Source organism: Panthera leo, chromosome A2 (assembly GCF_018350215.1).
Source record: "Panthera leo isolate Ple1 chromosome A2, P.leo_Ple1_pat1.1, whole genome shotgun sequence".
Classification (NCBI taxonomy): Eukaryota; Metazoa; Chordata; class Mammalia; order Carnivora; family Felidae; genus Panthera; species Panthera leo.
Genome location: NC_056680.1, coordinates 94,309,980 through 94,326,882, shown reverse-complemented (window position 1 = coordinate 94,326,882; position 16,903 = coordinate 94,309,980). Strand labels below are relative to the sequence as shown.

The 16,903-nt window shown below is 38.5% G+C and overlaps 1 protein-coding gene across 4 annotated transcripts in view; it reads right to left on the bottom strand.

The window, feature by feature from the left end:
• The window catches only part of AKAP9 (A-kinase anchoring protein 9), a 152,621-nt gene extending 136,805 nt beyond the window's left edge, over positions 1 to 15,816 (bottom strand). For all 4 annotated transcript variants that reach the window (XM_042917550.1, XM_042917567.1, XM_042917578.1 and 1 more), the window contains exon 1: positions 15,539 to 15,816. In XM_042917550.1, coding sequence (XP_042773484.1) covers positions 15,539 to 15,586 — 48 coding nt within the window. In that variant the 5' untranslated portion in view covers positions 15,587 to 15,816. The remainder of the gene's footprint in view (positions 1 to 15,538) is intronic.
• Between the last annotated feature and the right edge of the window lie 1,087 nt (positions 15,817 to 16,903).

Here is a 16,903-nt window from a genome sequence, read left to right as displayed (position 1 = left end):
CTCTCTTTCTCTCTCTCTTTCTCTCTCTCCGACCCTCCCCAGCTCACGCTGTCTCGGTCTCTCTCAAAAACAAATACACTTTAAAATGCATTTCCCTAATGACCAAAAAAAAAAGTTTCATAAAAGTATATGGATTACATACAATAGAGTACTGGACCACTGTATCTAAAGAGGTTCTAATAAGCTAGCTTTGTGACGCTGGACAAGCCACTTGACCTCAGCAGAACTCAGTACCTTCAACTGCACAATGAAGAGGTAGATTAGAAGGATCTTTTAAGGTTTCTTCTAGTTTTAAGGGCTCTACTGAAGAATTTTTTCAGTTGTTCCCTATCATTTTTCCTCTTCCTACTCTCAATTATAAAGGAGGAAAAACTAAAATTTTACATTATAAAAGCTTAAAAAAACACTGAAAAAACAATACAATAGACAGTAACTATTACTAAATGATCCCAAATGAAAAAAGATGATATATATGGAATAAAAAGTAGAATGACCTTAGTGTTTAGAACAAATCTCTTCTAAGTACATAAAATTATCAAAATACTGTTTTAGGCTCATGTTACTGATTATGCGGTCAACTTATTTCTGAACAGGTAACTAGATGATAAGCTCCAGGAAGGCAGGGATTTTTAATCAAAATCAAAGCCCACATAATACTGTAAGTCTAGAAGAGTGCCTTCACATAGGTTCTTTTTGTTTGTTTAGCTTATTTTTTGAGAGAGAGAGAGCAAGAAAACGTGCAAGTGAGCAGGAGGGGCAGAGAGAGGGTGAGAGAGAGAATCCCAAACAGGCACTGCACTATCAGCACAGAGCCCAAAGCAGGGTTTGAATTCATGAACTGTGAAATCATGACCTGAGCTGAAACCAAGAGTCGGCTGCTTAACCGACTGAGCCACCCAGATGCCCCTGCACATAGGTGCTCAATAAGTATTTGTTGAACAAAAAAGAATGATTAAAAAAGAGGCACCACTGGGCACCTGGGTGGCTCAGTCAGTAAGGTGTCCGACTCTTGATTTCTGCTCAGGTCGATCTCATGGTTTATGAGTTTAAGCCCCACACTGGGCTCTGTGCTGACAGTGTGGAGCCTGCCTGGGACTCTCTCTCCCCCTACCCCCTCTCTAGCTCATGCATGCTCTCTCTCAAAATAAATAAATAAACTTAAAAAAAAAAAGAGGTACACTAAGCAACAATTTTAGGCATTATTCCTCTGAACTTCAGAATATCTGCACAGTTCCCTTAAAAAAAAAAAGATGGAGTTGGGGTACCTGGGTGGCTCAGTCTGTTGAGCATCTGACTTTGGCTCAGGTCATAGTTTCACAGTACGCTGAGTTCGAGCCCTGTGTTGAGCCCGCTTTGGATCCTCTGTCTCCCTCTCTCTCTGCCCCTCCCCCACTTGCACTCATTCTCTCACACATTAAAAAAAAAAAAAAAAATTAAATAAACAGATGGGGTGCCCAACTGGCTCAGTCAGAAGAGCATGCAACTCTTGATCATGGGGTCATGAGTTTGAGCTGAACACTGGGTGCAGAGATTATTTAAAATAAATAAAATTATTAAAAAAAGATTATATATCTGGTCCATGGTTACATTATTGCATAATCATACACTGTAAATTATGTAACTGTCAAAAATGTTTTCAAAAAATTTTTAATGTGAGAAAATGCTCTCAAGATAAAGTCAGGGGAAAAGAAGCCAGAATTGCATAAAGAGTATGATACAAGTTAAGTTTAAAAATATACAAAGAAACCAAGAATCAACAAACTAAGAGTGATTACTTGTGGGTTCAGACTATGGGTGATTGTTTTCTTCTTTGAAAGATCTTTGTCTCCCTCCCCCACAGATCTGTAAAGAATATCCACTAACCGAATTAATACCACCTTTTTTTTTTTTTTAGGGTTTATTTATTTATTTTGAGAGAGACAGCTTGCTCAAGCAGGGGAAGGGCAGAGGGAGAGGGAGAGTCCCAAGCAGGCTCCACACTGTCAGCACAGAGTCTGATGCGGGGCTCAAACTCACCTGAACCGAAACCAAGAGTTCGATGCTTAACAGACAGAGCCACCCAGGCACCCCTAATATCACTTGTTTTTAAAAGGATATAATACAACTATACACCTACCACAAATCTCATCCCAAAAAAGCAGAAAGAAGGCAGAGCTCCAGGAATAAGCTGTCCTGGGACCTAGCCGCTTTCATCAGCCTCTCCAGACACTGTTACCACACCTCCTCATAAGCACGACTGACAACACTGACGGGTCATTACACCTTCACTGTTCACTCACCATCTACCTCTGCTTCTTCTCACTATCACCTCAGTTATTAACAATGAACAGTGAGAGAATGGCACTTTGCCCTGATCTTATCTAGTCTCTCTCTATTATGAAGTTTAATCTCTTTTAAAAATAAATGAAAGCAGTATACAGTTTTTACAAAGGAGAATTCTTAAATCAAGGTATACCTGTAATATACTATTTCTCTCAGCAACATAAACACATGCCAGTTTATCACTTGAGGTTTCATTTATAAGCCACAGGTTAGAGGCTACTATTCTGATACATGTATCTTCTTTTTGCAGGAATTATCAATTTGATAATAAAAGAAGAACTAATCTAGTCAACTTAATAATAGAAGAACTGCTACATCTGGTTGGTTCATGGTATCCAGTGTTCATCAACAGCTCTGAAGGACATCTGTCAGAGATCATTTCTGTGATGTAATGAGATATGTAATAAACACAAATATTACAAATATTGCTTTTGGTTTCAGTTCCTCTTCCTGCCACATTCCCCAACACAGTCACTACTCCCCAAGTACTGACAGATCTTGGGATCACAATCTCTGCACACATCAGGGCCCTTGGCACATGCTGGGCATCAGAAGATGGACAAAAGTTAACACAGCAGCAACAGTAGTTAAAAAAACAAACTGGGAACAACCCAAATGCACACTGATACTAAGGCAAATTCCTATAATAGAATATCATATGTAGGAAAGAACACTCTCTGTGTTAACACTGAACATAAAGCAAATCACTAAAGACTGCTTGCAACGTGATACCATTAATTTAAAAAACAGAATGAATAAATCGTTTATGTATACATAAGTGACTGAGAAAAGCAAGGCAACAATAAAATTCAGAATTGTGGTTACCTGAGGTGGGACGGGGGTGAGATTAGATTATACGAGGGGGAAGAGTTTCAAATGTATTTGAATGTACATATTTCTTAAGCTGGGTGATGTGTAAGTATAAAAGTAGTTTTTTAAATAATTTATCTTACCTATACATTTTATACTTATTTTTTTGTAGGTGAAACATAATTAATTTAGGTATTTTTAAAGTATGCAGAATTTCCTTCTGAGGAAATTAGCCAGTGCTCATAGCTCCTACCATCTGTGACACTCCTGCTTCTCCTCACACTCTAGTTTGAGGAGAAAAGAGGGAGGTCTATTCTATTCTTCTGGAATTAGGGAACAAGGAGGTAAGAAAGATGTCCAGAAAGGTAACAGAGGGAAGATGCATCTTACATGAAGGATTCTAAAATCAGTGTATGATAGGATAATCATATTAATCTATAAATATCCCTGAAATTAACCATAAAGTACAATTTACATGATAAACCTACTAGTAATATTGCAGACTGAAATATTTTTCTCTGTATCCAACACAGCCAGTTCTCCTACGTCCTCAGTTGCACACCAAGGAAAGTAACTGACTTATGAGAGAGGACATGATGTATAATCACTCAGTGTTGCAGATCACACAAAGTGGCGATGCTTCTGGAACTGAAACTTTACTGCATATTGAGGATCTTTAAAAAATAGTGAGTCCTGGCTCCCAGCCTAGATATTCTAATTTGGGGATGGAATGTGACCTAGGATTCAAAACTGTTTGAAGTTTCCCAGGTGCTTCTGTTGTGCAGCAAAGTTTGGGAACCACTAGGCTAGATACTTATTCTATAAAGAAATATGCTTATACTCCTTAATTTTCTCTCCCCTTCTTTTTTTTAAAAGTGTATATAGTGAAAAACAACCTCATTAAATAGAAAGATTTGATGACTCATCCTATAATTTTTGGTCACGTGTAAACTAGTGTACAGGCAAAGGAAGCTGACTTGCAAAAGGAGTATCAGATACCGTGAAAGATAAGAGATGATGTAGAGAAGAGCACTGGTTCCAAATGCCTTTTCAGTTTCCCATGAAGCCCAACTGTACTTCATTTACCTTCCTTTGAAATCTACCTTTAAAATAACCCTCTACTTTCTCTCCTTCACTTACATAACACCTCAGGTTTTTGAGAATAAAAAAACCCTACTAGAATTAGGGCATTTACATTTAGCTATGTTAATCAAGTCAATATTTTATATTTTTTAAAAAAATGGTTTTACTGCTCCATCTGTATCACAATAACAGAACTGCCACCTGGTGGCAACATACCTAACTGACTAGGGGATATAGTTTTTGGAAAGGAATAATCTCTTCAGAGCTTAAACATACTACCTATACATTCTTTTAACAGTTTTTGCTACTTTTAGGATAAAACCACACTACTTTAAATAACACGTATGGTGTCTCATTAGCTGGTCCCCGCCTATGTCTTGAATCTAATTTTCTGCTATATAGCTTGACCCTCCATGCTCCAGCATGAAGAGGATGATGATAGCTAAAATACTTCTCAAACACTTTTCATAATTTGACAATACTCTAAGTGCTTTATATATATTAGCTGAAGCCCAAGGCTGGTACTATTCTTTATTCTCACTTTCCAGATGGGAGCAGGGGCATAGAGAAGTTAAGTAACTTGCCTAAATTCACAAAGCTAAAAAATGGCAGAGCCATAATTTGATCCCAGATGGTCTGGTCTAGTCCAAGCTCATAACGACTACAATTATACTGCTTTTCACGGTAAATATATTGAAAAGTTAGTTAGCATATACCACCTGATTCCCATTCATTTCCCAATCTGAATTCTACATTTCCCTTTCTGACCAATTGCTGCTAAAGTTAAAGGTCACTTTTCAAGTCTCCATTACACTTGATTGCTTATTTTTGACTAGTTACTCCTCCTTACTTAAAACTCTGTCTTCTCCATTTCACAGACATCATCAACTCCTAGCTTTGTGAACAGTTCGTGTCTCGGTGTCCTGTGCAGATACTTCTTCACTTGCCTTTTAAACATGGGTGCTTCCACAGGATTCAACTCAGTCTGCATTAGTCTTCTTCCTGAGTGAACCCCTCATTCCCAGAGTGCCAGCGAGTATCTTCAAACCAAATATTTATCTCTAGCATGGGCTTCTGTCTTGAAGCTGCAGACACATTCAATTTTACACTGGACCATTCCTCTAGGATGCCCAATAGGCACCTCCAACTCAACATATCCAAAACAAAACTTACCTTCATCTTACTCAAATAGCTCTTTCCCTCCAAACATGCCCACATTTCCTATCTCTTTATTTCTTTTTGTAATGTTTATTCATTTTTGAGAGAGCGTGAGTGGGGGAGGGGCAGAGAGAGGGGAAGACACAGAATCTGAAGCAGGCTCCAGGCTGTGAACTGTCAGCACAGAGCTCCTTGCGGGACTCAAACTCACAGACAGCAAGATCATGACCTGAGCTCAAGTCAGAGGCTTACCCGACTGAGCCACTCAGGTGCCCCTCTCAGACACCCATTTCACTCAAACTCTCCTATTCTCTCTGCCCTCATGACCTAATCACTTCCCAAAGGCCCCGCCTCCTAATACTACCAACAAGGGGGTAAGGATCTCAACATATGAATTTGGGGAGGTACACAAACATTCAGATGATAGGATCTTCCTTATCCTTCACAACAAACAATTACCAGGACACCTGGGTGGCTCAGTCGGTTAAGTACCCATCTACTGATTTCAGCTCAGGTCATGATCTCACAGGTTTGTGAGATCAAGCCCACATCAGGCTCTGTGCTGATTGCACAGAACCTGATTGGGATTCTCTCTCCTTCTCTCTGCTGCTCCTCCTGCTCCTCTCCCCCTGGTGCATGGCTGGCGCGCGCGCTCTCTCTCTCTCAAAATAAATAAACTAACTTAAAAACAAAAAAAAGACTTAAAAGCACATGTAAGGTTGAAGTTAAGGACAAAATTTCTTGGGTCAGACAGACTGGGTTTCAATCCTTGCTCTGCCACTATGACTTTGTGCAAATGACTTAACCTCTTGAGTTTTCCCACCCGTAAAATAGGAATAGAAACATTATCCACAGCTCTTAGAACAGCTGTAAGTATTAAATGAGGTAATAAATATAAAATCCTTAGCATAATGTCTACTAGCATGAGATAGTGCTCAATAATTAGTAGCTATTATTATTACTGAATTTATATTCTTTCTTCCACTGTCAACCTTCCCATTGTCCAAGTGAGAGATAATGAAGAACAGAAGTGGGGATAACACAAGAAATATTTAGAAGGTAAAACCAGCAGAATATGGTGACTATTTGGATCTGAAAGGTAAAGGAGAGTGCCAGGGAAGTGAGGTAAAGTGGGCCTGGTTTTACTGGGTACTGATTGAATGGTATTAGAATGGGAAGAAAAGGCTAAGTATGAGACAGATTTTGAATAAAAAATAAAAAACAATAAACAGGATTGGGTTATGAGTTTGCAGGACATAGGAAAATAATCCCAGAATACTTCAGAGGATCTTAGTTTTCAACTGATGCTTTCTGAATAGGTATAAACTACTAGGCCTCATAAATATGATGGCACATGAGATACAAAAGAACTCTAGAGCATCGAAAAAGTTTAAATTCTGGGGTGCCTGGGTGGCTCAGTTGGTTGGGCCTCCAACTCTTGATTTCAGCTGAGGTCATGATCTCACAGTTCATGGGACCAAGCCCCCAAGTCAGGCTCTGTGCTGACTGCATGGAGCCTGCTGGGATTCTCTCTCCCTTTCTCTCTACTCCTCCCCTGGTTGCGTGCTCTCTCTCTCAAAAAATAAATAAACTTAAAAAAAATTTTTTTTAAGTTTAAATTCAAATCCTAAAGGAAAAAAATACTTTATATAGACTCTTCTGTCCTAAGATTAAAATCCTGAGGCCTATTAAAATGACTTATACTGGATTTTTATCCTTCGAATTTTAAAATTATATATTCTTCTTGGGGCGACTGGGTGGCTCAGTCGGTTAAGCGCTGGACTCTTGGTTTCAGCTCAGGTCATGATCTCCCAGTTTCACACGTTCACCCCGCCTCTGACAGTGCAGAGTCTGCTTGAGATTCTCTCTCTGCCCCTCCCCCACTCACATTGTCTCAGTCTCTTTCAAAAAATAAACTTAAAAAAAAGTTTAATACATGCTCTTCTCAACTAAAAAAACCCACATACATATATATATATATATCTCCTGAATTATTCTCTTCTTTTCAAACTTTATAAGTGCTATTGGTTGAAGTGGAAAAGTGAGCTCTTATTAAAGGGAAGTCACTGAGTAAAAAGGCTTAGAGAAATATTTTCATTACAAAAGGAATTTATGCAAATTAAAATTTAAATATTAATTGGGAAAATGTAAAATCTTTTACCTACAAATATTTCCAGTATTCTTAAGTTGTCTATGAATAGAAAATAGTTTCCATAATTTTTAGCCAAAACCCATTATTTCATATGTAAACTTCCAGCAGATATTGCAGTTTTTACACATTTTCTAATACCTTGTCCTTTAGAGTATGTACTCATTTATTTGACTTACGAAATCAACATACATATGCACAGTCAACAGACCATAAATGGTGTGTTAATTAAATGGGACCACTGCCCTAAGTCCATCGCAATCCCCTGCATCTCCTTCACATACTTTCATATGTTAAATTTGATTCTTGATAAATATGGACAACAAATATTTGTACTTATGATTGGTCCCTAACTATATCTTCTTCCCTGGGAAAACAATAAGGCAATATCAACTTGAATAAAAGTGAGACTCCTGAGGAATACATATAGCTTAATCTCAAAGACCACAATAAATGATTCTTAGTGAACAAGGAATTTTGTAGTGTGTTCACTATCCAAAAAAGGGGGGGAAAAGAGAAGGAAAATGATTCTAGATTTTATACCCTGTTTTTCAGAGAACTGTAAATCAGAGAACATATTCAATCAATACAATTTACAAATTCAAATTTTTACAGATTAGGATTTTAAATACTAAAGTTTAGTGTAGTTTTTACTAGTCGAAATAGTAACTTTGGGGCTTTAAGAAATGATCTCTTCAAAGGGGGAAAAAAGAAAAACATTCAGACCACATAAAAGTCTAAGTGAACAGTATATACTACAATAACAATCATAACCCTGATGTCAACTTAAAACAAACATTATACTGTTCATGAACAAAAAGGATGAAGGAATTTCTCATGGTACAAAATAATCTATAGACTTAAATAAATAACCTAAGCAAAAAACAAATAAATAACATATAAAAACTTCTGGAACAATGAATAGAGTCAAATCCATGTGCAAATCAACCTAAACTCTATGCAGCATACAAGATCACATTAAGTACCCTAAGTATATTTTGATGACTACTACCACAAAAACACTAATAGTAAAAGGGAAATATATTAGTGAAATACTGGTACAGATCAAGTGTGTTCACATATGAAAATGACAGACCCTTTTGTTACTAAACAAGATTGGGTTATTTTGTTCCCACAGTAAAAATGGATTGGATTTTTTACGATCAAGCCAAAAACCCAACAGGTGCCCCTTGGACCAATTGCATGCACTTGTAAAACAGCTGGCTGGGGAATGGAATGACTCACTGGCCCACACAGAAATCAAACTTTAGCATCACGCTCTAATCAACTCACCAAGAACCTATTATTCAAAGCAAGCAACAGTTTAATTGCTTTAAAACTTTTTTAAGTTTAAATTTTTTAAGGGCTTAAAAAAAAAAAAAAAAGCAAGATGGGGACACCAAGGTGTCCAGTTGATTAAGCATCCAACTTTGGCTCAGGTCATGATCTCAAGGTTCAAGGGTTCAAGCCCCACATCGGGCTCCAAGCTGACAGTGTGGAGCCTGCTTGGGATTCTCCCTCTTTCTCTCTCTGTCCCTCCCCTACTCATACTTTCTCTCTCAAAATAAACAAACAAGCAAAAGATGGAAGATGATCCTACTGAAATGTATGTCTCTCTCTGCCCCTCTACTGTCTGCCCAAGCACATGTATTCTCATTCTCTGTATGCAGAAAAAAATGCATACAAATATAATATTATATAACAATTGGCAACAACTTAATTAAAAGATAAGCAAAGCTTTAGAATAGACATTTCTCCAAAGAAGATAGACAAATGGCCAAAAAGTACATGAAAAGATGCTCAACATCCTCAAGCACTAGGAAGAAAATCACAAATCAAAACAAATGAGATACCACCTCCCACCACTAGAATGGCTATAATTAAATAGAGAACAGGGAGGCCTGGCTGGCTTAGTTGGTTAGGTGTCTGACTCTCGATTTCAGCTCATTTCAGGTAATGATATCACAGTTCCAGAGATTGAGCCTCACATCAGGCTCTGTGCTGACAGGGGGGAGCCTGCGTGGGATTCTCTTTCTCTGCCTCTCCCCCACCCATGTTCTCTCTCCCTCAGAATAAACATTTAAAAAAACAAAACAGAAAACAAACGTTGGTGAGTATATGGAGAAATTAGAACCCTCATACACTGCTGGCGGGTATGTAAAATGGTACAGCTGACTTGGAAAACCACTTTGGCAATTCCTTAAAAAAACACAGAATTAATTTATGATCCAGTAATTCCATTCCTAGGTATATACTCAAGAGAAATGAAAACAGGTACTCAAATGCTTATATATGAATGCTCATCACAGTGCTATTCGTAATAGCCAAATGGTGGCAACAACTCAAATGCCCATCAGTGGATGAATAAACAACATGTAGTAAATGCTACATAAAATGGAATATTCAGCCATAAAAGGGAACTGAGATACTGATGCATACTACGACACAGATGAACCTTGAAAATATTATACCAAGTGAAAAAAGCCAGACGGTAAGGGTCAAACATTATAGGAGTGCATTTATATGAAATATCTGGAATAGGTACACACAGAAACAGAAAGCAGATTGGTAGTTGCTGAGGACTGGTAAAAGGAGGGAATGAGAGTTTCAGCTTAATGGGTACAAGGTTTTATTCTGGAATGATAAAAATGTTTTGGAACTACATGGAATTGGTGGTTACAAACTGTGTACTTACTAAATACCACTGAATTGTTTTAGGATGGTTAATTTTTGTTATGTGAATTTCATCTCAATTTTAAAAAATCACAGCTTCTTTGTATCTAGCATGAGAACTCAAAAAGTTCTCAATCACTATCTCACTTATTCTTCACAACACCTGTTGAGATTCATGTCCTGCAACAGGATTACTCTCAAAGATCATAAAGTACACAATTTGTGATAATTTAAATAATGCTTGCTAAGTAAAAGTCCATAGTCGCAACTGTAGGCGTTCAAAAATGTCAGCTGAACAAATAAGCAAATAAATGTCTCTAAAGTCCTAGTGCCTTTTCTAGTATGCCAAGTAGCAGTATTATAAATTCTCACACATATAGACCCCAGATGCAAAACAGCCTCTATAAATAAACTTTTTAAAATTCTGAAGCTTTTCCAAATTAAAGTTTTAAAAGAGATGCTAACCAATGAAATGGCTAATTTCAATTTTAGTGGTGTCTTAAAGAAATATAATGTTCCTTATCATATAACGTTTAATAATTTACCATGAGAACTTTTTCTAGTTCCATACTAGAAATTTGTTTACATTTCAGTAATCAGTAGGCCTATAAGAGCTATTTTGCAGACATCGTTTAGCTCTTCCTACAACCTTTATGCATTAAAAGTTTTTGTTTAGTAAAAATAATTTCTGTCCAATCTTGTCTATTGGGCAAGTGGTATTCTAATCACTTGGATATATCCTATCTTTTTCACTTCCTCTCTTCCATGTTCTCATTCAGCTTTCAGTTTCACTGACACGAGGGACCTGCTTGTTAAATCTCTCTTCGTTGGATGTTTCATCTGATCTGATTCCTGACATTTCTTGGATTTGCCTTAGAAACCTTTCTTCAATATACGTTTTAAGAAGCTTATTCTACTCATTCTTTTCTCCGTATTATCCCTCTTAAGGCTCATAACCTAAAAATGATATTTTGTTTTTCAACAAAGCCTGAAGGTCATGAATTAGTTTTTAAGTCACAATGAACAACTGTTACAGTAAATGATAATTCGAGAGAAAGAAAGAAAGAAAGAAAGAAAGAAAGAAAAAAAGAAAATTTTAAAGAAACAAGGATGAAGAGCAACTTTCTTAGTAGTGGAGCAGTGTATCTGAAATATGCAGAGAACAATTTTACACCATAAGTAACTTTGTCTATCAGAGTGGAAGTAGTAACTGAAAAGTCTAGCTGTCAATAACCTAATATACAGCTTGCACAGAGCACTGTCCTTTTTTGCATACAATTGGCACTACTCTTCAAAATGCTCATTAAACAAAAATCACATAATTACTACTGAGTGCAAGAGGCAAAAATTTTAATAATTATTCACCAAATGAGGGTGCCTGGGTGGCTTAGTCGATTAAGGGTCAGACTTTGACTCAGGTCATGATCTCATGGTTCGTGAGTTCAAGCCCTGCGTCAGGCTCCATGCTGACAGCTCAGAGCCTGGAGCCTGCTTCAGATTCTGTGTCTCCCTCTCCCGCTTGCACTGCCCCTCTCCCGCTTGCACTGTCTCTCTCTCTCTCAAAAATAAACATTAAAAAAAAAGCAATAATAATTATTCACCAAATAATGCCAATTACATACAATGCTGAATAGCAAAACTTTGGTTTTACTGTATTCTGCTACATGATAGAATGTCAAGTATACCCAATGTGAATTTACAGGAGTAATAACATTAATAATATTAAATACACAACTATCCTCTAATTTTGTTCACTAACATTACAATACTTTCTTTATATAACAGTGTAAATAATTTCACTTGGAAAAAAAATGAAGTCACTTAAAGTAGTTTAACACAAGGACAGCCTATGTAGTGCCATCCCTGTTAGCAGCCGGTAAACAGGGTTGGTCCAGCTGTGAAAATATTTACTTAATAATGCAGTAATGTCTCACATCTCCATGGGTCCGGCTTCTTGCTACATTAATACCGAGGAAGTAGCTGAGGACCCAAGAGCAACCAAAAAAACCAACAGGTAGTAGAAAAACTGAACTGTCATAAAGCCCACTAACTGGGCTCCATTGATTTTGATTTTTATAAACCATTCTATCACACTCACTTACTGGGTTGTCTAGTCACAGCAAATCTAAACTAGCAAATTAGGGGAAGAAGCAGATCAGATGGAGCAAGGCAAGATGACTGTGACCACGGCAATGAGAATAGACAGCAAGGAAAAAAGAACTACAAAACAGAAAGGGAGTCTGTGCAAGTCTACTATAGGCTCCCAAATATGTAATACAAGCAACAAGAACTAAGGTTGCAGGACTACACCAAACTGAGGGTCCTTTGGAAACCTAGTTTATTCTGTGCATTTTTTTATTCTCTGTAATAACCATACTACAATATAACAAGTTCTTCCTTATACTGTATTTGATAAGCTTTTACTGTATTTAAAAATGGCATTTAAACATGTTTTACTAATCCTAAAAGAAATATATTGTGGACAATTTGGAAAATACTAAGTGTAAAGAAAACAAAATTGCCAATAAGCCACCACACAAGAGAGAACCATCATTTATATCTCTGCATTTTTTTCAAGTGTCTTCACATATACATATGTACATACATCTTTTATGGTAACATTTTTATTAACCTGGCATTATTTGTGGACATTTTCCCAACTCAAAGTCTTCGTAGTATTATTTTAATGGCTACATATACCAGAATTTATTCTACCATTGCAGATTTTGGTTATTATAAAATATTTTATAAAGCATACTATACTGCACTCAAGTCATAAAAATAATCATTTATAAAGTCTAGATACAAAAAGGAAATTTTTCAATGACTAGCTTACCAAACACTAAGAAAAAAATGCAGAAATTGTGATTCATAAAACTACTGTATTATCAAATACAATATTTAAGTCCAATGAATAAACAAGCCATTTAGAAAACCAAGTTTCTAAATAAGTTTTGGGAATAATCATTTTAAGTGATTTCTGAGGCCAGCTATAACAATTTCCAATTAAGGGAATTCTGGATTACTGTTATTAAATTATAACTTGCTAGTAAAGTAGTACTATGAACAACTCATGGTTATTCTGCTCATTCATTCATTAGGCAAATATTTATTGAGAACCTACTATGTAGTAGGCACCATGCCTGGCTGCATTAATATCAAGAACCTTCTTTTGTAAAGTAGTCTTAGACAAGGTAGCAACATTTATCGCACTTTTACAAATGAAAAAATTCATCCAAAATCCTGTTCTTCTCTTTCATTGTTCTTACTCAATGTCTGTCTCTCCCACTAAACTGTGAGCAACTTGAGAACAGAGACTGTCACCACCTCTAAATTTCCAACTCTTGGTATAAAACAGGAGTTCAATGTAGGTTTGCTAAATGACTTTACAATACAAAGTTTTTAAGTCCTAATCTAAAAGCACACAAGTTTCTACAAATAAAATAATGTATACACGCTAGTTTTGATGATGCTGTTTTCAATCTATTTTCCATATTCTATCAGTCTTCATAATCTTAATGGCTGTATAATATTCCACCAAACTTACATGATATGGCTGAAAAAACAATTTATTCGAATATTCTTTATGAATGTTGTTTCCAGTGTTTCTACATTATACAGCTAACGTTCCAACAAACATATCCTGCCTTATAAATCTGACAGATTTCTGACTAGAAAAATTGGGCTCAACTCTAGAGGCGATAATCCTCTACAATAAAAGGGATTATTAAAAGAAAAAGATTTTTAACCTACACGCAGAGTTTTGAAGGACAAAACACACATACAAATAAACCAGAATTTTTTGGGGTGGGGCCACATCAATTTAAATAAATCCATTATTATACGCATGGCCCAAAGTAAACAATGTTTTGTAAGACTGCTTTATATATATCTTTAGGAAAGATGCTTCTGGGGGCAGGGAATCCAAATTCTGAAGTAACAAACCAAATGTCTAATTAGAATATCTATGCTTTCAAAGGAGGCACACATTTTACCTCCACCTTCTTGGATTCAGAGCTTGCTCAGACCCTCAGGTTGCAGAAATGTAAGCAAATCTGGGCTTCTGAAGATGTCATGATTCCCCCTTCCCTCCATTTACAGACTTTAAAATAATAATTTACCTGGTAACATAAAAGCACTTAAGCTTTGATCTTAGAAGAAACTTATGGGAAAGCCAAATGTATTTCAGAAATATGAAGCTGGTTTATATGCATATTCATTTAAAAAACTTGTGTTGAGCATCTACTATGGCATCCCTCCATGGTATGACCCTTCAATGATTACTGAAATCATAGATCCCCTTTCTTTTATTTTTAGGTTGGAAAGGAGAGGAAGACAGAAAAAAGTTAATATTATAATTTAATTGTGGTCCAAGTATGATTGCTGACAATTATTTCTAATAAGACAGAATATAAACTATAAAAGGTAACGTCGTCATAAGGAGGAAGGGGGCCTTTGAAGCCAGCTAGAAGATATACTCGAATATGTAATTTTTAAAAGAAATATGCTATTTTATTTATATCTTGACTATATTAAATTTTTCACGAAGCCCAGTAAATAGTACCTGTGCATAGTCTTGTATTGTTTGTTTTACGTTTTTTTCTTTCACACAGACATAAAATAGGGATTCCTAGAGACATAGATAACAATTCAATTATTTAAAGAAGGAATTCTATAGGTGTTGCTTATAATATGGAACCTTTCGTCTCCCGCAGTTCCATTCACAGACTGCATTAACATTCCACACAATACAAAAGCGCATGCCATGACAAAGACCTCCAAACACAAATATACAAAGCTCCGCTTCTAAAAACACCCCTAAGCGAACTTCACAGCTGGCACTTGTGGCACACTCAAGCCACTGCTAAGGCAGCTGTCACAGGCCAATCACATATCCAAGAGTGCCAGCGTGCCACCAAAGAAAGCTAAGCTGATGATCAGCGTACAAATCCCCCACCAAATAAAGAAAAGCTCTAAATCCCCACCCTGAAAAGCACAATGCCTGCACTACCCAGGGAACTCCCTAAAACTGAAAGGCTGGAGATTTAGAAGCAATAAATACCAGCTTATAGCAATACAGTAAAGGAGGGGACTTAATTTGGGCATTCACAAGAAAGGAGACACACTACCCAATCATCACGGAAGTATCCTCTGCTAGGTAGTAATACCAGGCTTTTTTAATTGGAAAAAGGAAAGAAGAAGGCAAGGGGAAAATTCAGATCCTGCGGCACCTCCCTCCCGGGCAGCGAACCGGGACTGCGATCTCCGCTTCCCAGGCCCTCTCCCACCCCCTTTCCAGCCACCGCCTCCCACCACGGGCCCAGCAGCCTCCGGCTCTCTTACCTTAGCTTTGCCGGCTTCCAGTTTCTTCTGTCTCTCTTCGTCCTCCATGGCCTCTGCAGACAAGGCTGGGGGAACACAGGGAAGGTCGGGGGTAAAAAGGAAAGGTCGATTCCGACAGAGGTGGGACCGCAAGCTCCGCGGTCCCAGGGAGTAGGGCCGGGCCTGGCGCTCCCTCCGCCCAAAGTGGAACCAGTCTACGAGCTCACTGGCTGACCGTGCTCAGCCGCACGGGCAACGCCGTCACCGTCGCCGCCATCTTCGTCTCCACGTAAACACACGGCGAGGCGGGAGGCGGGAGGCCGGAGGCGGGAGGCAGGGGGAAATAGAGGAGGGAAGACGTCGGTCCGCGCAGCCGCCGGGAGCCCCGCCGCGCCGGGCAGGTGCGCCCGCGGCACCGCCCCACGTGCCGCCCCGCCCCCGCCAGATTGGCGAGCCAAGGCCCGGACCGCCCTTGCCAGAACCCTTGCTCGGACTCCGGCTCCCACAGACAAAAACCACCGCAGGGGTGAGCGCCCTTCCCCGGGGACAAACGCTCCCCTGGTGGCTGCCGGGCTAAGGAGCTGGGAGAGAGGGGGTGTGCCTGGGTCTGGCGGGATCTCCACCCACTGTGCAAGGGACTCAGTGGTCGCTTTTTTAAAACATGGAGATTTTTCAAGTTATAAAAATAATATATGCCTAAAGGTGAAGTTGGTGACCGTTGAAAAGCTCCAAAGGAAAAGACTGGGGTAGGGGGACAAGAAAAGACCCACCGGACGTTATTTTTTCGACCTAGAGCGACTCCTCCAGTCGAAGAACTGGGAGATCGGCCAGCAGCTCTCATTACTTCGTTAGCTGAAAGCGCCTCGCTCTTCCCCACACCGGCCTGCCCAATCTCCGGTTTATCCTTCAAGGCCCACCTCACACGCCGCCCCAAATAGATTTTATGATCTCTTTGTTCCCTCCACCACATTTAGAAGTATCCAACCATAGCTTATTCTCCTTCCACTCCTCTTTGGATCTCCCTCTTAGCAATGATGTCCTGAAAGGAACCTCGGCTTTGGAACCTGGGTTGGGAACAAAAGCCAGTATACACTTTCTAGCTTGAATGACCTTGAACAAGTTGCTGATTCTCCCTCGGCTTACCTGGAAGTTTTGGAAGGGTTGTTAATATATGTGAGTCAATATCTGTGACTGCCTGTCTTACCCTCAAAGGCATTTCTGAGGTGAGCTACACATGTTAATGTCTCAGGTTGACAACTCAGGCTGATCATGTTTCTCCTTTGTTTTGAGCTAGGGTGGACTCAAATACTAGCAGGTGTGAACTAAAATAAGCTATGAGTTCAACCACATAAGTGGTGCTAGTGAAAATAGGATTAAAAGTGGAAA